This window comes from Gymnoscopelus microlampas, assembly GCF_963454915.1.
Source record: "Gymnoscopelus microlampas genome assembly, chromosome: 12".
NCBI classification, from domain to species: Eukaryota; Metazoa; Chordata; class Actinopteri; order Myctophiformes; family Myctophidae; genus Gymnoscopelus; species Gymnoscopelus microlampas.
This window is the reverse complement of record NC_139949.1, coordinates 31,688,895-31,708,186: the sequence shown is the minus strand read 5'-3', so window position 1 is coordinate 31,708,186 and position 19,292 is coordinate 31,688,895. Positions and strand designations below refer to the sequence as shown.

Genomic DNA, 19,292 nt, shown 5'->3' with positions numbered 1-19,292 from the left:
GTGTGGTTGTCACAAAATTCCAAGGCACACCTGGAATGAATGCATATAAGGCACATGTACAAGTCAATAATGTCCTGCCAAAGATAGATGTGCCTATACAAGTACCATAACTTACACAAATACATTTTGGTTTAATCCACTACAATCTACAGTACTGTAAGGAAACAAAAGGAATAATGCAAACTGATATACTGTATAGAATTAAATGGATTCTCACATACCTGCCGATTTGTTTGGAGGCATTCTCAAAAAACTTGGTTTTGGAAGCAACACTATAGAGAAATAAAATAAATGATCACTGCGGTGTGGATATTACAGTTAATATTGCTGTAATTTCCATATTAATTTAAAAACAGCATAAAGCTCTTGGCTTAAGCGAGTTTTCCAATCCAACTTAAAATCTTGATTTGACTTAGCCACAAGTGATATATTTGCACACGTTAAGCAAAGGCAAAGCAAACAAAACACTTTGTGGTGCATCGTGGTTTTTCCTGCACAAACACAAGAACAGCAGTGACATACAGTAGAACCTCTGCAAGAGTGAACCTCTGCAACGTGTTGAAGACACAAGCTCATTTAATTAATGGTGAGAGATAGCACACACTTTGTCCATTGTGTCTTTCGCCAGAAATACAAACAGTTGAGATCCAGGCGGCAAAAAACCTGTTCCAGCACTGCATACAGTGGGCAGGTCAAACGTTCAGCACTTGGAGCTAAAAATACGTCCTCAGAGAACTTGTTTGGTTTTGGCAAGCGGAAAACAGTAGGGATGCAACTATCAACTACTTTCTTAGTGATTAGTCATATCATAAAAATACTCTTCTCCTTAAACATGAACTGTTCTGGACCTGATACTCTTATCAGGGTATACCTTCGCCCCCTTTTTAAAATATCATGACTTCTGTTTGCTCTGGTTCCTATGTTATTCCATGATTCTCTGTTTCTCTGTGTCCATGCTATGCTGTTGTTCTCACCTTTAATAGAATAATAGAGGCACCTCTTTATTACTTCACACTTTATAATGGCTTGGCATTCTTGAGTATTGCTTTTAACTTAGACTTTAACTGTTTCTTGTGAGGGTTCCCACATTCATTTAAGTAGTGGCTATACAACACATGTATACTGTTTCACCATTTATCACATTCTAGTCTAGGTCAATCGGTCTAGGTCCTCGGGTTTTGAGTGTTTATTCGCAATGTTACATGATCATTAATATCCATTTGTCTTCACAGAACCTGTGAACAACAACAACAACAACAGGGCCAAAGCATTCACTGTGATCATGTGATTTGTGTATTAAGAGGGATTCTGTTTCTCATTTTCACCTCAGTCTGATGAAGAGCACAAGCTCGGAATATCACTAGGAACTTTGTGGGATGCAATAAAAGCTGTTGATCTGGAGCTTAACAGTGTGCAAGCGTTTTTGTCGGTTCTTTTATAGTTTGCCGTTTTTGGCCAGCACCTACAGTACCCAACTCTGGGTAGAGGCAGAGGCACTGCCTCTCACTTTAGACCTCCATTACTTTTTTTGATTAATCGAATAATGGAGAGGCATTTATTTTTATATGTAAACTATTATCTGTATTTTTTATAAAAGTTAAATTAAGTTTTATAATCAAATAACTCCATCAATTTGCATCACAAGCTCTCTCTCATTGCTGGGATCCATTCTGTGTGATACAAGCAGTTTTGTAACTGTAGCTTTTGGCTATATTTTAGTTTAATTTAGTTTCTTTAATGCTATTTGCCTGTATAACAACAGAAGGGTGCTGACATTGCAATTAATGTGGATGATAGTATCAATACATTACATACTGTATTCAAAGTCTACTTACTAGGATGCTGTGTTGCTTTCACTGTTGGCTGTGCTTAGACTCTTTTGTGGTGTAGTATATCGAGCCGGGGGTTCAGGGGGTCTGACTGGGGGTCTGCAGATGGCATTAGTCCTTGTTTTGTTTGGACCCTCACCGTCTCCTTTAAGACAAGAGCATGATGAATACAAAAAAAGAAAGAATATGAACTTGCTTCGTAGAAGACAGTCAAATCTACATTGCCATATAGCCTGACATGACAGCTACTTTGATCATTCTCCCTGACTGCTTGTGTAACAGATTACACACGCCAACTGTGGAATACATTTCCCATTGCAGTCAGAACTCACTCCCACTTTTCTGAAGTCTAAAGACTCACCTCTTCAGACTCCAGCTCACCACCTGCATCCCTTCTTTGCCTAAAATACTCTCATTGTGGATACTGTTAAAAAATAAACAAATCTAAATCTAAACCTTTTCTATTGATTAACGCTAGCGATTGACCAAAACATGTCTACTATGCAGACATGTCATTTTAATTTAACAGCTCCAGTGCTCTGAGTGGATCACGAGAGCTGCTCTGCCCAGCCAGGAGAGCTGGTGTGGAGGATTAGTAGAGACAGCCGCTGGTCTCTGGCAGCTTGTTTCTAAACAACCTACCGTATATTTCCAAATAGTAACCCGGGCGTTTAATACGCAAAATCGGGACCCCGGGCATTTAAAAGGAACCAGGTGGCTATTTGCAGCAGGCTTATATCTATTTTTGCACCGGCCTGTACCGGTTACAATTAGGCTGAAGATACTGCAAATAATAGCCCCGTACACGCCTACTTTATTGCATTTATTGCAACTAGAATGGACTGCTGGTGTGAATTTCGCGTAATATCTCCCTTGATCGAGGGGTGATTCCCCTCATAGTTTCCCCATGTGGGACACCCAGATTCGAATTCAGGTAAATGAATTGGTGGCTCGTCCACATCAGGCTTCATGGTGGGAGGGGATCACAGGGGGGGGGGGGGGGGGTGTTGGAGCACGTAGGTCTACATGCTCCAAATTAAGCCAGCCACCCACCCAAATGTTCTTGCTATAACTTATACACCTAAAGTCCCTCTGGTTCCGGTGAGGTGGTTGGGTGAAGAGTAAAAACAGCTACAGTATGTGTGCTGAGGTGACCACCTCACCGCTTATAACTGCTGCTCAGTGACGTCACCAACTGTATTTTATTTCCACATGTTAGAAAAAGGGATTGATGCTCTACTATCCTCTTCAGAAACAAACACACTTAAGCTGTAGCCAAATCTCTTCCAGCAATGAGTGCCTGCATAAGCTACCTGCTGATGCACAACTTTTGTAAGAAACCAATACTATAGGGAAAGGGGGTGTGGGTGACTTTTTGGGGTATGTTCTATGACATAACTAGAAGAATATGTTTGAACCATGATATAAAATGATCGTAACTACATATAAATTATAATTGTAGCCTACTGTGGAGAAGGAAAAAATGACACCACTGATTAACAAATAACAATGCATCACAATATTGAACAAACACCGCATGGAGGCCCCAATGATATGAACAACTTCCTCTCCATCCATTCCTAGCACAGCATTGCTATGAATGGAAACGAGATCTGGTCTATAATTTATTTCTATGGTCATCCGATTTGCATAAAGAGACATCACTAAGACAGCTGACAGATGAATTGAGTATATTAACAGCTTCTTACAACATTCTTATAGGCTCAAAATAAGCTCCAGTGCACAGAATCTCCCTCTATATATTTTTGGGGGGTTGATGTTGACTTGCAAGGCAGGAGTGACATTGGGTGCAAAGACCCATGTATGATAGCAGGCGGGAAGGAAGGTCTGTTGGTTACTTTGATCTTAAAATTGCAGAGGGAATTTAATAAGCATGTGGGGGAAGTTGGTGAACGCACACCACAACCTTTAAGAGTTGCTGGTAGTGACAGCAAGATTCCAATAAGAATACAGCACTCTCAGTGTAGCTTGAAAGCTTCATTTAGATTATTTTAATTACCTACAGTATCTTCATGAAAGCAGCTTATGGCTATTGATACCATGAGGAAGATTGCTTGCCAAAGTATTGGTAATTAACTCATTGAGTGCCATTGACATGTTTTACTGCAATGGCGCAACGTGCCAATGACGTGTTTGACGTGTTTTTGAAAAAAAGTGTAAAAAAAAGTTCAGAACCCAAGATATCATCATTTGAAGATTTGCTGCTCCATTCACTTCTTGCTTAACTTATTACTGAAAAAGGCTGTATCTCGGCTCCTGAGCACTTTTTTTTTTACTATGTATTTTTCAATGTTATGCTATTTTCCAAAGGCAGACAATTAATGTCAACAAGGTCCAATGACCTCGTTGACTTGATTTGTGAAACCACACAGTGCAACCCTCAGTGATTAGCACCCATCAGGGGATCGATTATACTGGAGCTAAATATTCTGTGACTACTACTACTGCTACTAGAAAATTGAAAAAATTGCTGGCACAGTTTTTTATTTATGTCATTGGCACTGAATGGGTTAAAATGATATACCGGTAAATGGAGCTACATTCAATGTGCAGTATTCTTCCCTATTTGAGAGGAAATGCAATACCTTCTCTAATGGCAGCTGCAGCTGGAAGAGGTGGTCTCCTGCCCGGGAAGGAGAGAGCTCGGCTCACAGTGACTCCAGCCCCCCCATTTGTAGCTGAAATTGAATCTAGCCTCTGATTTGGGTCATCCATTTTAGAGACCAGCTTGCCAATGTCAGAGTCAGAGAGCCTCTCGTGACGAGACCCTGGTTTGGGTAGTAGAGGGTGCCTTGGGGGAGGGTCTCTTGGAATCGGTGGAGCACAGCTTAGTGCAGGTTTAGTCCGCTGGAGCGGTACGGGGCTGGTCGGCATATCCCCATCTAGCACCTGTGGTCTGTGGCTATGTGGAGAGCTGTCATTTCGCCCATCTGTTGGAGACCAACAGCATGATAGTTAAAACAATGCATTTGTATGTTGCCCAAGGGGTATGACTATAGGTGAACATGGAGATGAGTAAGAAATGTACTACATCACGTTAGATTGACTGATTTCTCATTTCTAATCAGCAGCCTTAGACCTCAAGTCATGTCGCGCCTTTGGATGTTGTTTCTAAGGTCAGCATTAGAGGACCTACAGTTCAGATGCTAAATTGAAACGTTATCACACTTTAATCAGTGACACCTCTAACAATAAATATGATAGCTATAACGTAAATAAATGGAAGGATGGTTTTGTAGAAAAGTCAAATATTTCTGGGCAAGCAAGGGTCAGAGTCAGACAATTCAAAAGGTTAGGATGAATTCAGGCAGGCGGTTGATACAGAGCTGGTTATTTGGCATCTCCAAGCAGTAACGTAAGAGCAATAAATTAAATACCACACAATGCAGGGAGGACATGTTGCAGGTGTTCCACGTTTTGATGAGAGGATTGAAATACACCCACTTAACCAGGGGTTTCAAAATAAATAAATGACTGATCTACTGTATGTACAGTAGTTTGGAACATTAGGGGGTGGTTAGACAGCATCTACATTAGTCTATTGTTTGGAATGCAAAACATGTTACTTAATTTGATTGAAACAAGTCTTCAGTGAATTATTTTAAATAAATACTGTATATAAATGTAAGGTGTATTCATTTAAGCAATAAACACTTTTTTCTCTTCATAATAGAGAAATTGCATGGGCAGGGTATTTAATAGTCCACCAACCCTAAACACACAAACAACCTTTCACACAGATGCACTCATACAGATGCACTCACACAGACACAAACAAACACAGACAGGTCCAACTTGCGGAAGTTCAGAAGGCATTGTGGAATGGGTTGTATACACATTTTCCGGTGGGAATTTCTATAATAACTCAATAATTATCTACAGTTCACAAGATGGGCTAATGAGGATGATGATGATGGTGGTGATGGTGATGATGCCAAAGAGGCTGATAATTACTCTCTGTGTTCTGGAACTGGTCATAATTAAGAGGTTGGTAGACGCGGGGTGGCCTCTTGGAAATTGTGATTGGTTGTCGTCTCCTTGGGGTGATCCTGGGAGGAGGAATGGGCGGGGCGGCACTGTCCTCTGGCCCTCCACTGAAGATCTTTAATCACACCAATGACATATACGAGACAAGTGTAATTACTAAATCAAAAAAGATTCATCCTCACATGGAAAACTGAGCTCAGTTAAAACAATGAAACGCCTCATTCAAAGTTTTCAATAGATAAGTAATTAGGTTACTTTACAGTATGAGTTGGTAGACGACTAGGAATGTTTGCGATTATCAGCTGCCAGATAGAATGATTTGATTTGCATCCAATGCATACAGGAGTTAAGTCAGAATGCCCTAGTGTAAGTTCACTAAATCTCTTTTGTTTAATGCCTTTTAAGTTCTTTTGATATCGACTAGTACTGAATCATGTGGCCTCTGTCACATGTACCTTTTTGCTGTCCTCAATCAGAATCTCAACAACTATATTCTGAAACTTAATATCCAACATGGCAGCCACAGTCTCCTCCTTTGCTCTCATCAGAGTTGGTCCAAAAATCACTCCCATGTTTGACGGAGTCATTAAGTTCTCTTGGCTGTTGCTGCAAACACTGTTGAGAAATATCAAGTTGTATTAAATGTGACTCACAAATACCAATAAAACCAATTTACATGAATTCATAAACCACAAATAAAATATGAATATAAAGCTTGAAACCTATTAATGAAGCCAAATTAATTTGTGAATGGCTTACAGTCAATATTTTCTGCTTTTGGACACATAATGACTGATTTAAGAAGATGTCATTTAATTATTGTTAGTCATCTTTTTCCAGAGATGGAAAAAAATGGTTAACAATAAAACAGTTGATTTGTAAATATGTTTTGATCCAAGAAAATGTAATTCAAGGGAGAACAAGAAAAAGTGCTCCTTGGAGCACAGGTCTCCGCCAGGCTAGGTAGTTTATTGTGGGCCAGCAATGTTCGGAATTCACCAATCAGGATGGAATATGAAAAATCGGACGGATCCGTCTTGATCACTTGAGTATAGAGATAATGTGTACCAATTTGCATGATGTTTGGAATAAATTTGTAGGAGTAATATAAAAAAATGTTTTGCAAAAATCAGCCTCCTGGTGGCGCAATAATAGGGTAATGTTAAAAAGGGTGGCATTTGTTCCTCAACGTAGTGTGAATATGCATGCAAAGTTTCACCACAATCGGACGCTACGTTCATGATTTGCGGCATTTTGTTCATAACGGGCCACTCCTGCAAACTTTAGATCCTTTAGAACAGATCCGTCCTGGTCACATGACTATAGTCAGATCATGTGTACCGATTTGCGTGAAATTTGGATAATATCTGAAGGGGTAATAACAAAAAAATGTTTTACATAAGTTGGCCTCCTGGTAAATAAAAGGCAGATGTGATAAATGCAGGGCAAACCTTATTCTTTGGCCTCTAGGCAGTGCGCACACAAAGTTTTACACAGATCGGTGCAGTTATAGGTAAAAACACGAATCGGCCAGTTATAGCATCACCATGAGGCTGATTTGAAAAATTCCAAGTGGTATTTGTTCCTCAGCCTAGTGGGAATGTGCGTGTTCATGATTTGAGGAAATTTGTTCAAAACGGAGCACTCCTGTAAACTTTGGAAGCCAAAAAAAATCTGAAAGACCCATTTCGTTTAACGACTATAGATTTTGTGTACTGATTTGCATGATATTTGGATAAAATCTGTTTTGCAAAATGTTTTAGCAAAAAGCGGCCTCCTGGTGGCGCTATAACAGGCCCATGTGAAAAATGGGGGCAGAGGTTCTGCTCTGGCATCCAGGGAGTGTGCGTGCACAGTTTCGCTGCGATCAAGCCAACGGTGCCAGAGATTAGCTGTCCACAGACGGACACACGGACGGACGGACGGACAGGCGGACCGGACGGACGGACGGGGTGCAAAACATAGTCTCGGCCATGCCTTTCGGCCTGGCGGAGACAACAAAGACATAACAGAGCAAAATATTTGACATGACCATAAAACATTAAAACAATCAAACATATGTGGATCATTCATGGTAAACTTCAGATTAATGAAATGAGAAAGACTCTTAGCTCCTACCTGACCAGGTGCTTAATCAGCATGTCTAGCATCTCGTGATTCTTCTCCGGTAATTTGTAGGTTAATGAGTGAATCTCACTTAGTCGATGGTCCAGATTATCAGATTCTGAGATACAAACAAATCACAATGTTATTTAACATAAGCAGTTTTTCATTATTCACTTGCTTTAGAAACCTTCTCTGCATCAATGACTAAACCTGGTCCTTCACAATAGCATCACAATGTTGGCAAGCATGCTGTATACTTACAACATGTATTAATGGTACATAATAGAGATGTAATACAAGTTTAGTAAAAATGGTGCGGAATAAAGCAAATATGGCAAATACCTTTTAACTATGTCTTTGCTTAAGTATGATAGTGTAATCACATAGTAAATGTGACCGCAAAATAGTGACTTCAAGTCATTAAATCACGTTCAAAACATGGTTGTCATGAATACATTTTTGCATTAATAAAGGGTTGAATTTGATTTGTGTAAACATAAATCACTGTATGTCATACAATGACTATGTCTGCGTCTTCTGCCTTCAATTGAAACTTGTCAGGAATCTAGTTTTCCATTTCGTAATGAAAAACACATACACTTCAATCTCTGGCATCCAGGGAGTGTGCGTGCACAATTTCGCTGCGATCAAGCCAACGGTGGCCGCTTTTTGCAAAACACATTCACTTCAATCTCAGTTAAGATTAGTATTGAGTAAAAACAGAATGTTATGGTCATTTTGCATAATCATGGGATATCCAATCACCATATTAAGTTGTGCACAGTCGCACACCCACACAATATGATCGGAAATTTTTAAAAACACCAACCAATGCAGTTATGAGGTAGGATGACAAAGAAAACCCAATCAGTATGTGAATAACATGTCCAAGCAGTTGGAGCCACCATCTGCTCAAAAAGATCCAATATCGCTAAAACCCATTACTATTCAGAAAGTATCTTGTGTACTGTACCAATGGATCTAATGTAGCCATTATTTAGTCAGGGCTTATTAATACTTTTTAAGCTAAATATGTATAAAGCCCACAGACAGACGTAACCACTTTGAACCTGGCGCCCTTAATCTTGCATGTCATTATGGAGAAATATTAAAAAACAAATAACAGATCTGCAAGCTCACAATGTGTTGCAACACGATGCGTTGTGAGCTATAGATCTGTTATCTTCATTACTTTTGGGCGATACTGCCATTATTAGCATTAGCATAACATATATAGAGCATTACAAAAAGATGAGTTTTTTTGCCTGACAGTGACAATATATTAAAATAATACAGCTACTTCTCTTGTGTTCATTCTTTGTCCTTTCAGTTTAATGGATGATGTGAGTGTAGAAAAGTAATGTTCAAGTTTCATTTATAGTGCACAGAAGATGGTAGTTGCTTTTTCTTCTGCTTTTACAATTTTACACAGCCTGTAATACCATTGACCAGTCTGTTGTGTTAACTCATGCTGGTTGACATGACACAAATAAGCTCTGAATTAACATTTTCACCCAAAAAAATGTTTATATCCATGAGCACAAATGTTACAGAGACCCCTTTCACATCAAAATGCATCTTGGGAATCTATAATTTTGCCAGGTTAGAGTTGTGTTACAGAGAGCCCTTTCACACCTGGCATCAAAATGCATCTTGGGAATCTATCATTTTGCCAGGTAGAGTTCATCTAAATAAAACACAGCACAGCAGTGTACAGCATCTGAACTGCCAACGAGGAGAGATGGTATTGATATCAAACTAAACATCTAAAAAAATAAAAAAGTAAATAATATTGTTGCTTCACTGACACCATGTGTACATAATATATTAGTAGTCATACATTTACACTAGTGTACACCTTCTGCATGTGTCCATATCTGTGTAAAAAGATACAGAATATTGACTTGCTTAAAGCGAATTATGGACATATACAGTACATGCTCATTTGCCATCTTCCTCATGCAACGTAAGTGCAACATAAAAACACTCATGAAATCACTTCATGACATCATCAGTGAACAAGCATAATATTGCCACTATAAATGCAGAAGTTTCCCAGGATGTGAGATGCAAATGGAAGCACAGTGGCAAAATACACTGATACACTGATATTTTAAGTATGTTTTCGTCTCCGTCCTTCCGTGTGTCCGCCAAGCTAACATTGGTCAAGCTTCACGTGACACGTGACAATATGTTGAAAGGGTGTGCTTTGATTGGCTAGCGAGACGCATGACGCAATAGAAATCTATAAATAGGTGTGTCACTTCAAAAAATCATATCTATTTTATTTGTGCATATTACACTTCCTAAGAATTTCCTAAAATGTGTGACTTACTTGCAGCTAGTATGAGGTCTCTGTGTAGACTGTAGGTCATCAGCGGTTCAGAAAGACTCCTGTAGTGTAGACAAACACACACACACACACACACACACACACACACACACACACACACACACACACACACACACACACACACGAACAAGAAAGCCACAGTAATTGTATTCACATCAACAAACAAAATCAGAGAGCATACAGTCAATGGTGCGAAAGGACTAGACTAATATTTCCACCTGTTGTTTGCAAACATTGTTGTTTGCAATGCATCATTAAAAAATTGCCAAATTGACTGTCTGCTCCATAACTCATTTCTTTGTTCAGATCACACCATTTCTGAGAGGCACCGGTTTTGCAAGGTTTGCCAGCTGAAGCGAATGATATTCCCTCTTTGTACCACAAGTACTACTCATGGTGTGGGTTGTAATCTAAGCCTCTGTTGTCAAACAACTCCTTGCATTTTCTTTCCAAATAAAATGTTTTAATTTAAAACCATTACAGCAGAGGAGATCAAGGCCATGATTGAGGTTTGAACAGCTGTGGGGTCTAATAATGTATTCCTTTTTGAGAGTAGGCTGACATCCAATGAATAAATTACAGTTAAATTACAGGTTAGAATAAAGATAGTCAGTGAGGTCACAAGTAAGAGTCACCTGCTAGCAGAAGCACTTCAGACCCATGGGGCCCTGTGCAAAACATCCCCATTGTTGAGGATAATATACGTTGCTTGACACTTGTCAAAAGTGCCCCAGGCCACACTTACTTCAAATTGTTTGTAATTGTAGCATCACTGTTCTAGGTTAGAGGGTAAGGGATGGAACATGGCCTTGGACGCACAAGGCCATGTCACAGAGCACTTCGTTTTTTTTCCAAACAAAGATGTTTCTTCTCGCCCCCCACCGCTGTGATTGGCTGAGAGGCACACAGCCCCTTTCACTTGTAGCAAATAGCAAATTCGTCACGATATGGGCGAGAAAAACATCAGCAGGTCGTTAAGCGATGACGACAACAATAGACAAGAGTGGTATAATGCAAACAGCTCTGATTCATGTAATAAGGGATTATTAGGCACTTTAAGAAAGCTATTTTAGAAATACATCTTAAATTTTCCATTTCCAGTGCAGCCACATCTTAGTTGGCTCCTCACAGAATGTGCTTACACACACACACACACACACACACACACACACACACACACACACACACACACACACACACACACACACACACACACACACACACACACACACACACACACACACACACACACACACACACACACACACACACACACACACACACACACACACCTTAGATAAAACTTCATGGCACTCGTGATGGTTTTAATGTCCCAGTCGTTGTTGTGGAAATCCACATCTCCTGGACATGTTGGGTCTATGGGGAGATAGTGTGGGTCAAAACCAGACAGACTAGGAAATGTTGCACACCATTTATGTCCAATCTCCTGCAAGCAGTATTGAAAACAAGTTCTGAGAAGAAAGATATCTTGCTTCTCTGGTCAAGGTCACTGGCCTTTTGTACAAAACCTTAAAACAATCATAAATGATAAGTGATGCGGACATCTTGTGGCTTTAGCTTACATTCAGGTAGATAACCATGGAGAAGAAAGGTAAAAATAAAAATGCAGTCAATAGACAGAGACTAGATGTTGACAGAGTAATTTCCTTACCAAAGAAGGTATTTAAAAGCTTTTGCACTTGGATGTTGCTGCCAACTGTTCTGTACACTCCCTCTTGTGTGAGACCTAGGATGAAGAATGGAGGAAGGGAAAAAGAGGGAGTGTACTCAGGAGGAATACAAGGCAGTGGAAATCTACAACACACTACCTCAGTGCCTGTATGAACCCCTGTTAGTTCTAGACAATATCCTCCTGATTGTGAATGCCTCATTACAGCTGCAATCTGGAACTTATTTTAATGAATTAAAACATTGTTTTAACCAATCTAAATGGTACGTAGTATGTTCATACAGAAGAACTAGCACACCTGCAATGGTTGGATGTGGTCTCCCTACTCTTCCATTGAAAAATGTAACCATCTACTAGTTGACAATTAGTACTACATGAACCTCATAAGTGCAATATCTCACCTGGCCAAGCAGGGATTGCCTCTTGATTGAGGGGTACACATTTTGCCTGGGTTTGAATCCCAGGTTGGACATAAAAGTTACGGCGTGCAGCTTTAAGAATGTTGCTTGAATAATGAAAATGTCTAATAATACATTCAAATCATTTAAGTGCCCAAAACCTTATGTATCATTAAAGCTCTAATTCTAATTGAGAAACTTGCAATTGATTTTGAGCATTAAGTTCAACAGTTAGCAATAAACCAGAGCTTTGCCCAGGGATTCATGCAGAATGCAAGAGGTATCAACATGCAACCTATAGCGCAGCTATGCCCCCTTGAGGGCAAAAAGCTAAACTGACAACTGTGTAAAAGCTAAATTGTTTACCTTTGGTTTCAACAAAGTTTATGCACTTTCTTACAAACTTGAATCCAACTTCATTCAGCTCCACTGTGAAAGTGAAAATGAAACATTGTCAGTTGATTTTATTATGCAAGTTTTTAGATATATACTTTATATTACACACAAATATTCATCCATATACACTGTACACATACATTGTGCAAACCATCAAAACAACACTTGGAAGGAAATCTTGACTTACTTTCAGCTTGCTTGTGAATTGGTGAACGATAAATCTGAAATGACAGCACAAACTAAGCAACGGACCACTTACGTTAATCAGTCACAGACCTGAATTAATTTATCCCATTCATATGAAAACCTAGTCTAGTTTTTATATGTGAACATGCATACTATAGTACTCTCACAAAGCTGAAATCAGAGCCAATGTTTTGGGGATTGTGTGTGATTGCGTTGATGATGTTACCAACATACAAAGCTGGGCCATTAATATTAAATAGGGGGCCACACAGAGGCATTATCAACAGTGACTTCATGGGTGGTATGAACGTGATTTGGACAAATGTAGTCATTTAAAAATAAAGGAATGTCCACACACTATAAATTACTGCTCTCTCATGTTTTATTTCATTAAGCAACAAGAACAATGAAACATTGTTCTTGTTGGTTAATTAAATAAAACATGGGAGAGCAGTAATTTATTGTGTGTGTGTGTGTGTGTGTGTGTGTGGAACGGTTTGGCCGAATGCAAAAATGGTACGGGGTGCCAGCCAGGCGTTTCACCTGACAAAATGTTCAGTTAAAGCCTAACCACTACATAAGGCTGCGCAAGATGTGTTTGTGGTTAACACCACCCTCTTCCCCAAACACTCTATAAATCCCCACTGTAACAAACACACACAATACTTTGCAGACAACATAGATTTCTGTTCAAAAACGTATCTGTATTAATAAAGTTCAGTTCAGTTCAGGTTATTTCACTCCCACGCGCCACACAGTTCCCAGTTAGGTAGGTCCAAGGCCACAACTGTTCCCACATAGACCGACGGTTCCCTGTAAACCCCTCTTTTTACTTGAATATGTTTGGTCCACCGTTTTCAAAGAACTGTGGGGATGTGCATATCCCTATCCTATCTTTTTTCAAAATGTAATGTTGCTTATGTTGAAAGATATGGGTGCAAAGATATTGGACGTTTTATTCGAGTATCACCAAATGATGGAGTAGGAATCAGTAAGGCACAGTTTTTTCACAGATTCATCTCAATGATTAATTTGTTCACCTTGGTGGCAAACTATCTCATTGCTTAAATAGTAAAATAGTAAATAGTATTGAATGTGCATTTCTCTGATTTATGTGTTCAAGCTAATAGTTTTTTACTTCACAACAGTTTCATCTGAGAAGATAGTGAAGATGATAGTAGACCTGGAGGTGAGAATTCAATTCAGAGTAACACATTTTGTTTTTGGCAAGCACCATATGGGCTCATGCTTATTCATTACCATTGTTATAAGTGTTGCCTTTCACATGCTTTCATTTTCCACTACTTGCCTAAAAATCTCACTATATTTTCTATCAAAATAAGACTAAAGCGGGGTAACCATAATAACCACAATAAAACCTCTGACTGATAGAAATAACTCCTGGCCTCTGTGCATTCATCTGACTGATAGAAATAACTCTTGCCTGAATGACAGCTCAGCATATCTCTTTGCAGAACAAACCTACAGTCTGCATTGTCAGAATTTGTTGAAAAGAAGTGTCATTTTTGCTGAGATATATCAATGAGGAACTGAAAACTGCACCCTTTTCATTTTCACATCCGCTGGCAAGATAATGATGATATCCAAGCAGCCACACTGAAGCAGCATCCATTGCTGAACTACACAGTGAAATCCTGAGTGTTCATTCAACTCCGAGTGGTTCCATTAGTAAACTCTCTTGAGATACTCTCTGGATACATTGTATTGATTGAACTCAGGATTTTACTGTGCATGCATTCTACTCAGTGATGGCATCACTTTCCTTTTTTTTTTTTACTCTAAAACCGCACATATTTAAAAGAAATCTGAGGCTTGATATGTGAGTCAGGGAAAACAAAGAAAGGGTTGATGGAAAGTCTACCACTTAAAAATGATATAGCATGTGCACAAATCAGAACGGAATACATATGATACAGTGCAGATTGTTATTGTAGATACCTTCTATGTTTTAGATCTTTGGGGTGATTGTAAGTGAGTTTATGTGTATACTGTGCTATATATACACATGATTAGATGGATGCACTCAGTTCACAGTCTGTAGGTCAGAAGGTGTGGGCGTCATTAGCAAGAGAAGCCCTTTCTGCTTGCTATACTCTATATTGAAGGGCACATTAATTTGAATTTTTAAAAGGATCTATGCTGCCTAGCTTCCCTTTTTCTGTATTAGAGAGCTTCCCTTTTTCTGAGATGAGAGAGGTTAGCGATAGAGAGAGAGAGATAGATTTAATTATTTATTTTTAATAGTTTTTGAATGTATCACAGGTGTCAATCCAAATAAAATTCACATCCTGGCAAAAACAATACATTTGCTTCAAATATATGAAAATATTCTCCATGTTACAATAATAGCTTCCTGATAAATGAAATGGAAAATAGCTTCCTGATAAATGAAATGAAAATAATTTAACTCACAGGCTCTTTTCCATCCATTACTTCCATCCACAACTTCCTGTTCCCCTCCGAAAGAGCCTGGAATGTGACGGGTGTGTTTCTACAGTATGGCGATAGAACAAAGTGTAACAAAGTAGTAACAAAGTGTCAGAAAAGGAACAAAAAAAAACACCATTATTCATTTTCGACAACACCTAATGTGACAAGCAATCATCCAGGGGAGGGGTTACATTACAATTTGACATCTGAGACCAGTCTGACAAGCTTAGAATGGTATTATAAGTGAATCAGAAGACTATGAAGTTATGTGGTGTTATGTTCATAATAAATACTTTCACGCACATAATGCATAATTCACACATACTTCGTACACCTTCAGGAAAATTCAAGCATTTCACAGATTTCAAAAAATAAACTGAATATGATGACATGTCAGCCTATGGCAGATGTGTCTTTTAAGCAGTCTGTACTAAATGACCTGTTCAATGCGTTCCCCCCCCCCCAGCCTGAATTCACTGACTTTGCCATCTGTTACCAGCAGAAGCCTGTTGCCAAGGCATTGTTTGGGCTGGAATCCAGTTTGCCCTAACATTGTGTCCTTGTAGGCCACCTGTTCACCTCACTGCTTAAACACGTTTATCCCACAAGGCGTAAATGTTACCTCATTTCACAGTTTGTGAGTTGCTGTTGTTTTATTTCATGTGCTAACCTCTCATTAGTCTCAACGTCAAAGCAGAAGCGCTTGTCTATGGATTCAGTCTTCCGGCGGATGCAGGATTTAAGCGTCAGCTCTGTCGTACCCTGGAGGAGAAAAAATCAAACAGATTGGAAAATTGTAATTAGAGAGACAAGAGACACACGGCGTGTGCGCGTGCGTGTGTGAGAGAGATAAATAACTAGAAAAAGTGCTCCTTGGAGCAAAGGTCTCCGCCAGGTCAGGTAGGTTATTGTGGGCTAGCAACGTCCGGAATTCGCCAATCAGGATGGAATATGAAAAATCGGACAGATAAGACTTGAACACGTGACCATAGAGATAATGAGTACCGATTTGCGTGATGTTTGGACAAAATATGTAGGGGCAATATAAAAAAAAATGTTTCGCAAAAAATGGCCTCCTGGTGGCGCTATAATATCCCAATGTGAAAAGGGTGGCATTTGTTCCTCAACGTAGTGGGAATGTGCGTGTAAGTTTCACAGCAATCGGACACTGCGTTCATGAGTTGAAGCATTTTGTTCAAAACGGGCAACTCCTGCAAACTTTAGATGCCAATCTCAGCCAATCAGGACAAATCGGACAGATCCGTCGTAGATCACAGGACTATAAAGATCATGTGTACCGATTTGCGTGATATTTGGATAAAATCTGAATCAGTAATATCAAAAAAGTTGTACCACATAAGTCGGCTTCCTGGTCCGCTATGAAAGGCAGATGTGAAAAATGCAAGGCCAACATTTTTCCTTGGCCTCTAGGGGGTGTGCATACAACGTTTTACGCAGATCGGTGCAGTTATAGGTATAAACATGAGTCGGCCTGTTATAGGCTGATTTGAAATATGGCATTTCTTCCTCAGCCTAGTGGGAATATATACGTGAAAAAAAACACTGAAATCGTATGCTGTGTTCATGATTTGAGGCATTTTGTTGAAAACGAACCACTCCTGCAAACTAACGATGGAATATGAAAAATCTGACAGACACGTTTGGTTTACTGACTATAGAGATACTGTGTACCGATTTGAGTGATGTTTGGACAAAATCTGTAGGAGTAATATCCAAAAATGAGTTTTGCAAACATCGGCCTCCTGGTGGCGCTATAACAGGCCCATGTGAAGAAGTCGGGGCAGAGGTTCTGCTCTGGCATCCAGGGAGTGTGTGTGCACAATTTCACGTCGATCTGGTCAACGGTGCCGGAGACTAGCTGTTCAGAGACCGACACACTGACGGACAGGGTGCAAAACATAGTTTCGGCCATGCCTTCGGCCTGGCGGAGACAATAAAGCTTTTTCTTTAACACAACATTAAGAGAAAGCAGTCTTGAGAATCATATACATAGGGTAAAAGTCACAGAGTATAAATAGAGTATTCAAGGTCGCAAGTGGGTCATATAATACAAAGCAGAATGATTGCTTTCATGTACCTGTTTCGCTGTAGGTTTCTGTTCACAGGGCACCATGACCAACATTCTGCTGTCCTTGTGATACTTGCAGTAGTACTTGACCCAGGTCATGCCCAACGCCCCTTTTGAGACAAAAAAAAGAAAGATCACGTCAGAGCATGTCAGAGTAAGAACATAGTCAAAATGTTTGTGTGTGTGCATGGATGGTATACCTACACTTCTCCTGACAATACAGGTAACCCTCCATGATTCCATGGCTATGTATTTTACAAATCTGCGATGGATGTTTCATTCTCTTCATCAGCTCCTCCATCTCCTCCCGTGTGCTCTCATAGTGGTTCCTTGTCTGGACATGAAAGGGCCAAGACAGCTATTATAGATGGCTATGGGAGGCCAATCAAGGGATCTTAACACATCGGGTGCCGAACACGGTCTGAACCGTGTGTTTACATAGTCGCGCTTCCGCTGCTTCGGTGCCGAACACGGTCTGAACCGTGAGTTTAGTCTTTTTGTTTTTTTCGTTTCTCTCCGCGCGGGCGGGGCTAGAGCAGCTCTGGGAGCACCCATTGTAATCCTGCGAAGGAAGTGCCAGATCGCTCACCGGAAACATATTTTTTTTTCCCATCCGCTTCCTGTCTATTTCCTACTTTGAAACGCCTATATCTCCGAATATGTTTCCTGTGGGGAAAACCGGTCATGCGCGATGCGCGATCCCCCCCCCCCCGTTGTAACTCGGCAGGGAAATGTTATGGTTCCAGCCTGTAGCCAGGCTTATGGCACAACATGAATCGATGCTTTTTTTTGCGTGGATTTGCTTGTAACGCACGCGGAAGCTTTAAACAGCAAAGCGCAGTCAATGGGGAGAATGCTGGCACCCACGGTAAGTTGTTATGAAAAAATGCTGGCACCTGATGTGTTAAAAAAGGTGAATAAACAATACATATCATTGTTTATTCACAGGATCAGCTTGCTATACAAACATTGACTTTAACATCAGATTTTGTGTACATTTTCTCCAGTCCAAACTCATTAAAATGTTACCAGATTTACTTCAGTCAATGTTGGCTGAACATCATTGTACAGTAAAGAAGTTATAAATCTTTGAATTTCTAAGTTTTAAGCCTCTGCAAGTTTATTTTCATTCCATACACAAATGAAAAGAATCTGCAATAAAAACACTGTGGTATGCTTCGGAAAACGGTCATTAGTAATGTCAAGTATGTGGGTCATGGTCATAGACCACCGGTATGGTCCACTCCTTTAAACCTCAGTGTACATCATTTCACATCAGCAACATAATAACTTACATTTTGCAAGCTCAGCTGCAGTTCCTGTTTGTAGGGCATGAAATCTTGAGTCATCTCCACTGTCAGGTTATTGAGTGTAAAAATGCTGTGAAGAAATGCCAGGACCTGTCCAACCAAAGCATAGATTGGGAGAGTATCAAAATCACCAACATAAATCATTCTCAAAGTGACAGTGGCACCTAGGCACACATGGGCATACCAGCCTAATGGAAAAATATGCTTCATACACATGAGAACCATCAGCTTCCCCGTTCACTTCCATTCTATGGGAGCAAACGGGTGGCGCGCCACGTTGTGGCACACTGATGGCGTTGAAGCATGTGAAGTCCAACATATGTGAAGCTTGGAGTTCAGCATTGGCGAACTTTGACTGGGCATCAACCAATAGGGAAGAAGAAGCACCATGGCAGCCCAATTGGCAGCCATTTTGTACTTGTAGTTTACCTTTAGTTTTCTTTCAGTGTGCCAACACTCCAACACAAGTCAAACAC

General features: G+C 39.9%; 1 protein-coding gene across 1 annotated transcript in view; it reads right to left on the bottom strand.

Annotated features, from left to right (window-relative positions):
- Positions 1 to 19,292, bottom strand: part of ophn1 (oligophrenin 1) — a 34,081-nt gene that overhangs the window by 7,124 nt on the left and 7,665 nt on the right. The window contains exons 7-22 of the mRNA XM_084074969.1: positions 18,802 to 18,906; positions 17,711 to 17,840; positions 17,516 to 17,616; positions 16,088 to 16,179; positions 15,400 to 15,478; positions 12,968 to 13,001; positions 12,751 to 12,813; positions 11,969 to 12,043; positions 11,589 to 11,673; positions 10,279 to 10,337; positions 7,956 to 8,061; positions 6,293 to 6,452; positions 5,805 to 5,952; positions 4,436 to 4,780; positions 1,836 to 1,974; positions 222 to 272 (exon numbers count right to left, since the gene is read on the bottom strand). Of these exons, the coding sequence (XP_083931095.1) occupies positions 222 to 272; positions 1,836 to 1,974; positions 4,436 to 4,780; positions 5,805 to 5,952; positions 6,293 to 6,452; positions 7,956 to 8,061; positions 10,279 to 10,337; positions 11,589 to 11,673; positions 11,969 to 12,043; positions 12,751 to 12,813; positions 12,968 to 13,001; positions 15,400 to 15,478; positions 16,088 to 16,179; positions 17,516 to 17,616; positions 17,711 to 17,840; positions 18,802 to 18,906 (1,772 nt within the window). The remainder of the gene's footprint in view (positions 1 to 221; positions 273 to 1,835; positions 1,975 to 4,435; positions 4,781 to 5,804; positions 5,953 to 6,292; positions 6,453 to 7,955; positions 8,062 to 10,278; positions 10,338 to 11,588; positions 11,674 to 11,968; positions 12,044 to 12,750; positions 12,814 to 12,967; positions 13,002 to 15,399; positions 15,479 to 16,087; positions 16,180 to 17,515; positions 17,617 to 17,710; positions 17,841 to 18,801; positions 18,907 to 19,292) is intronic.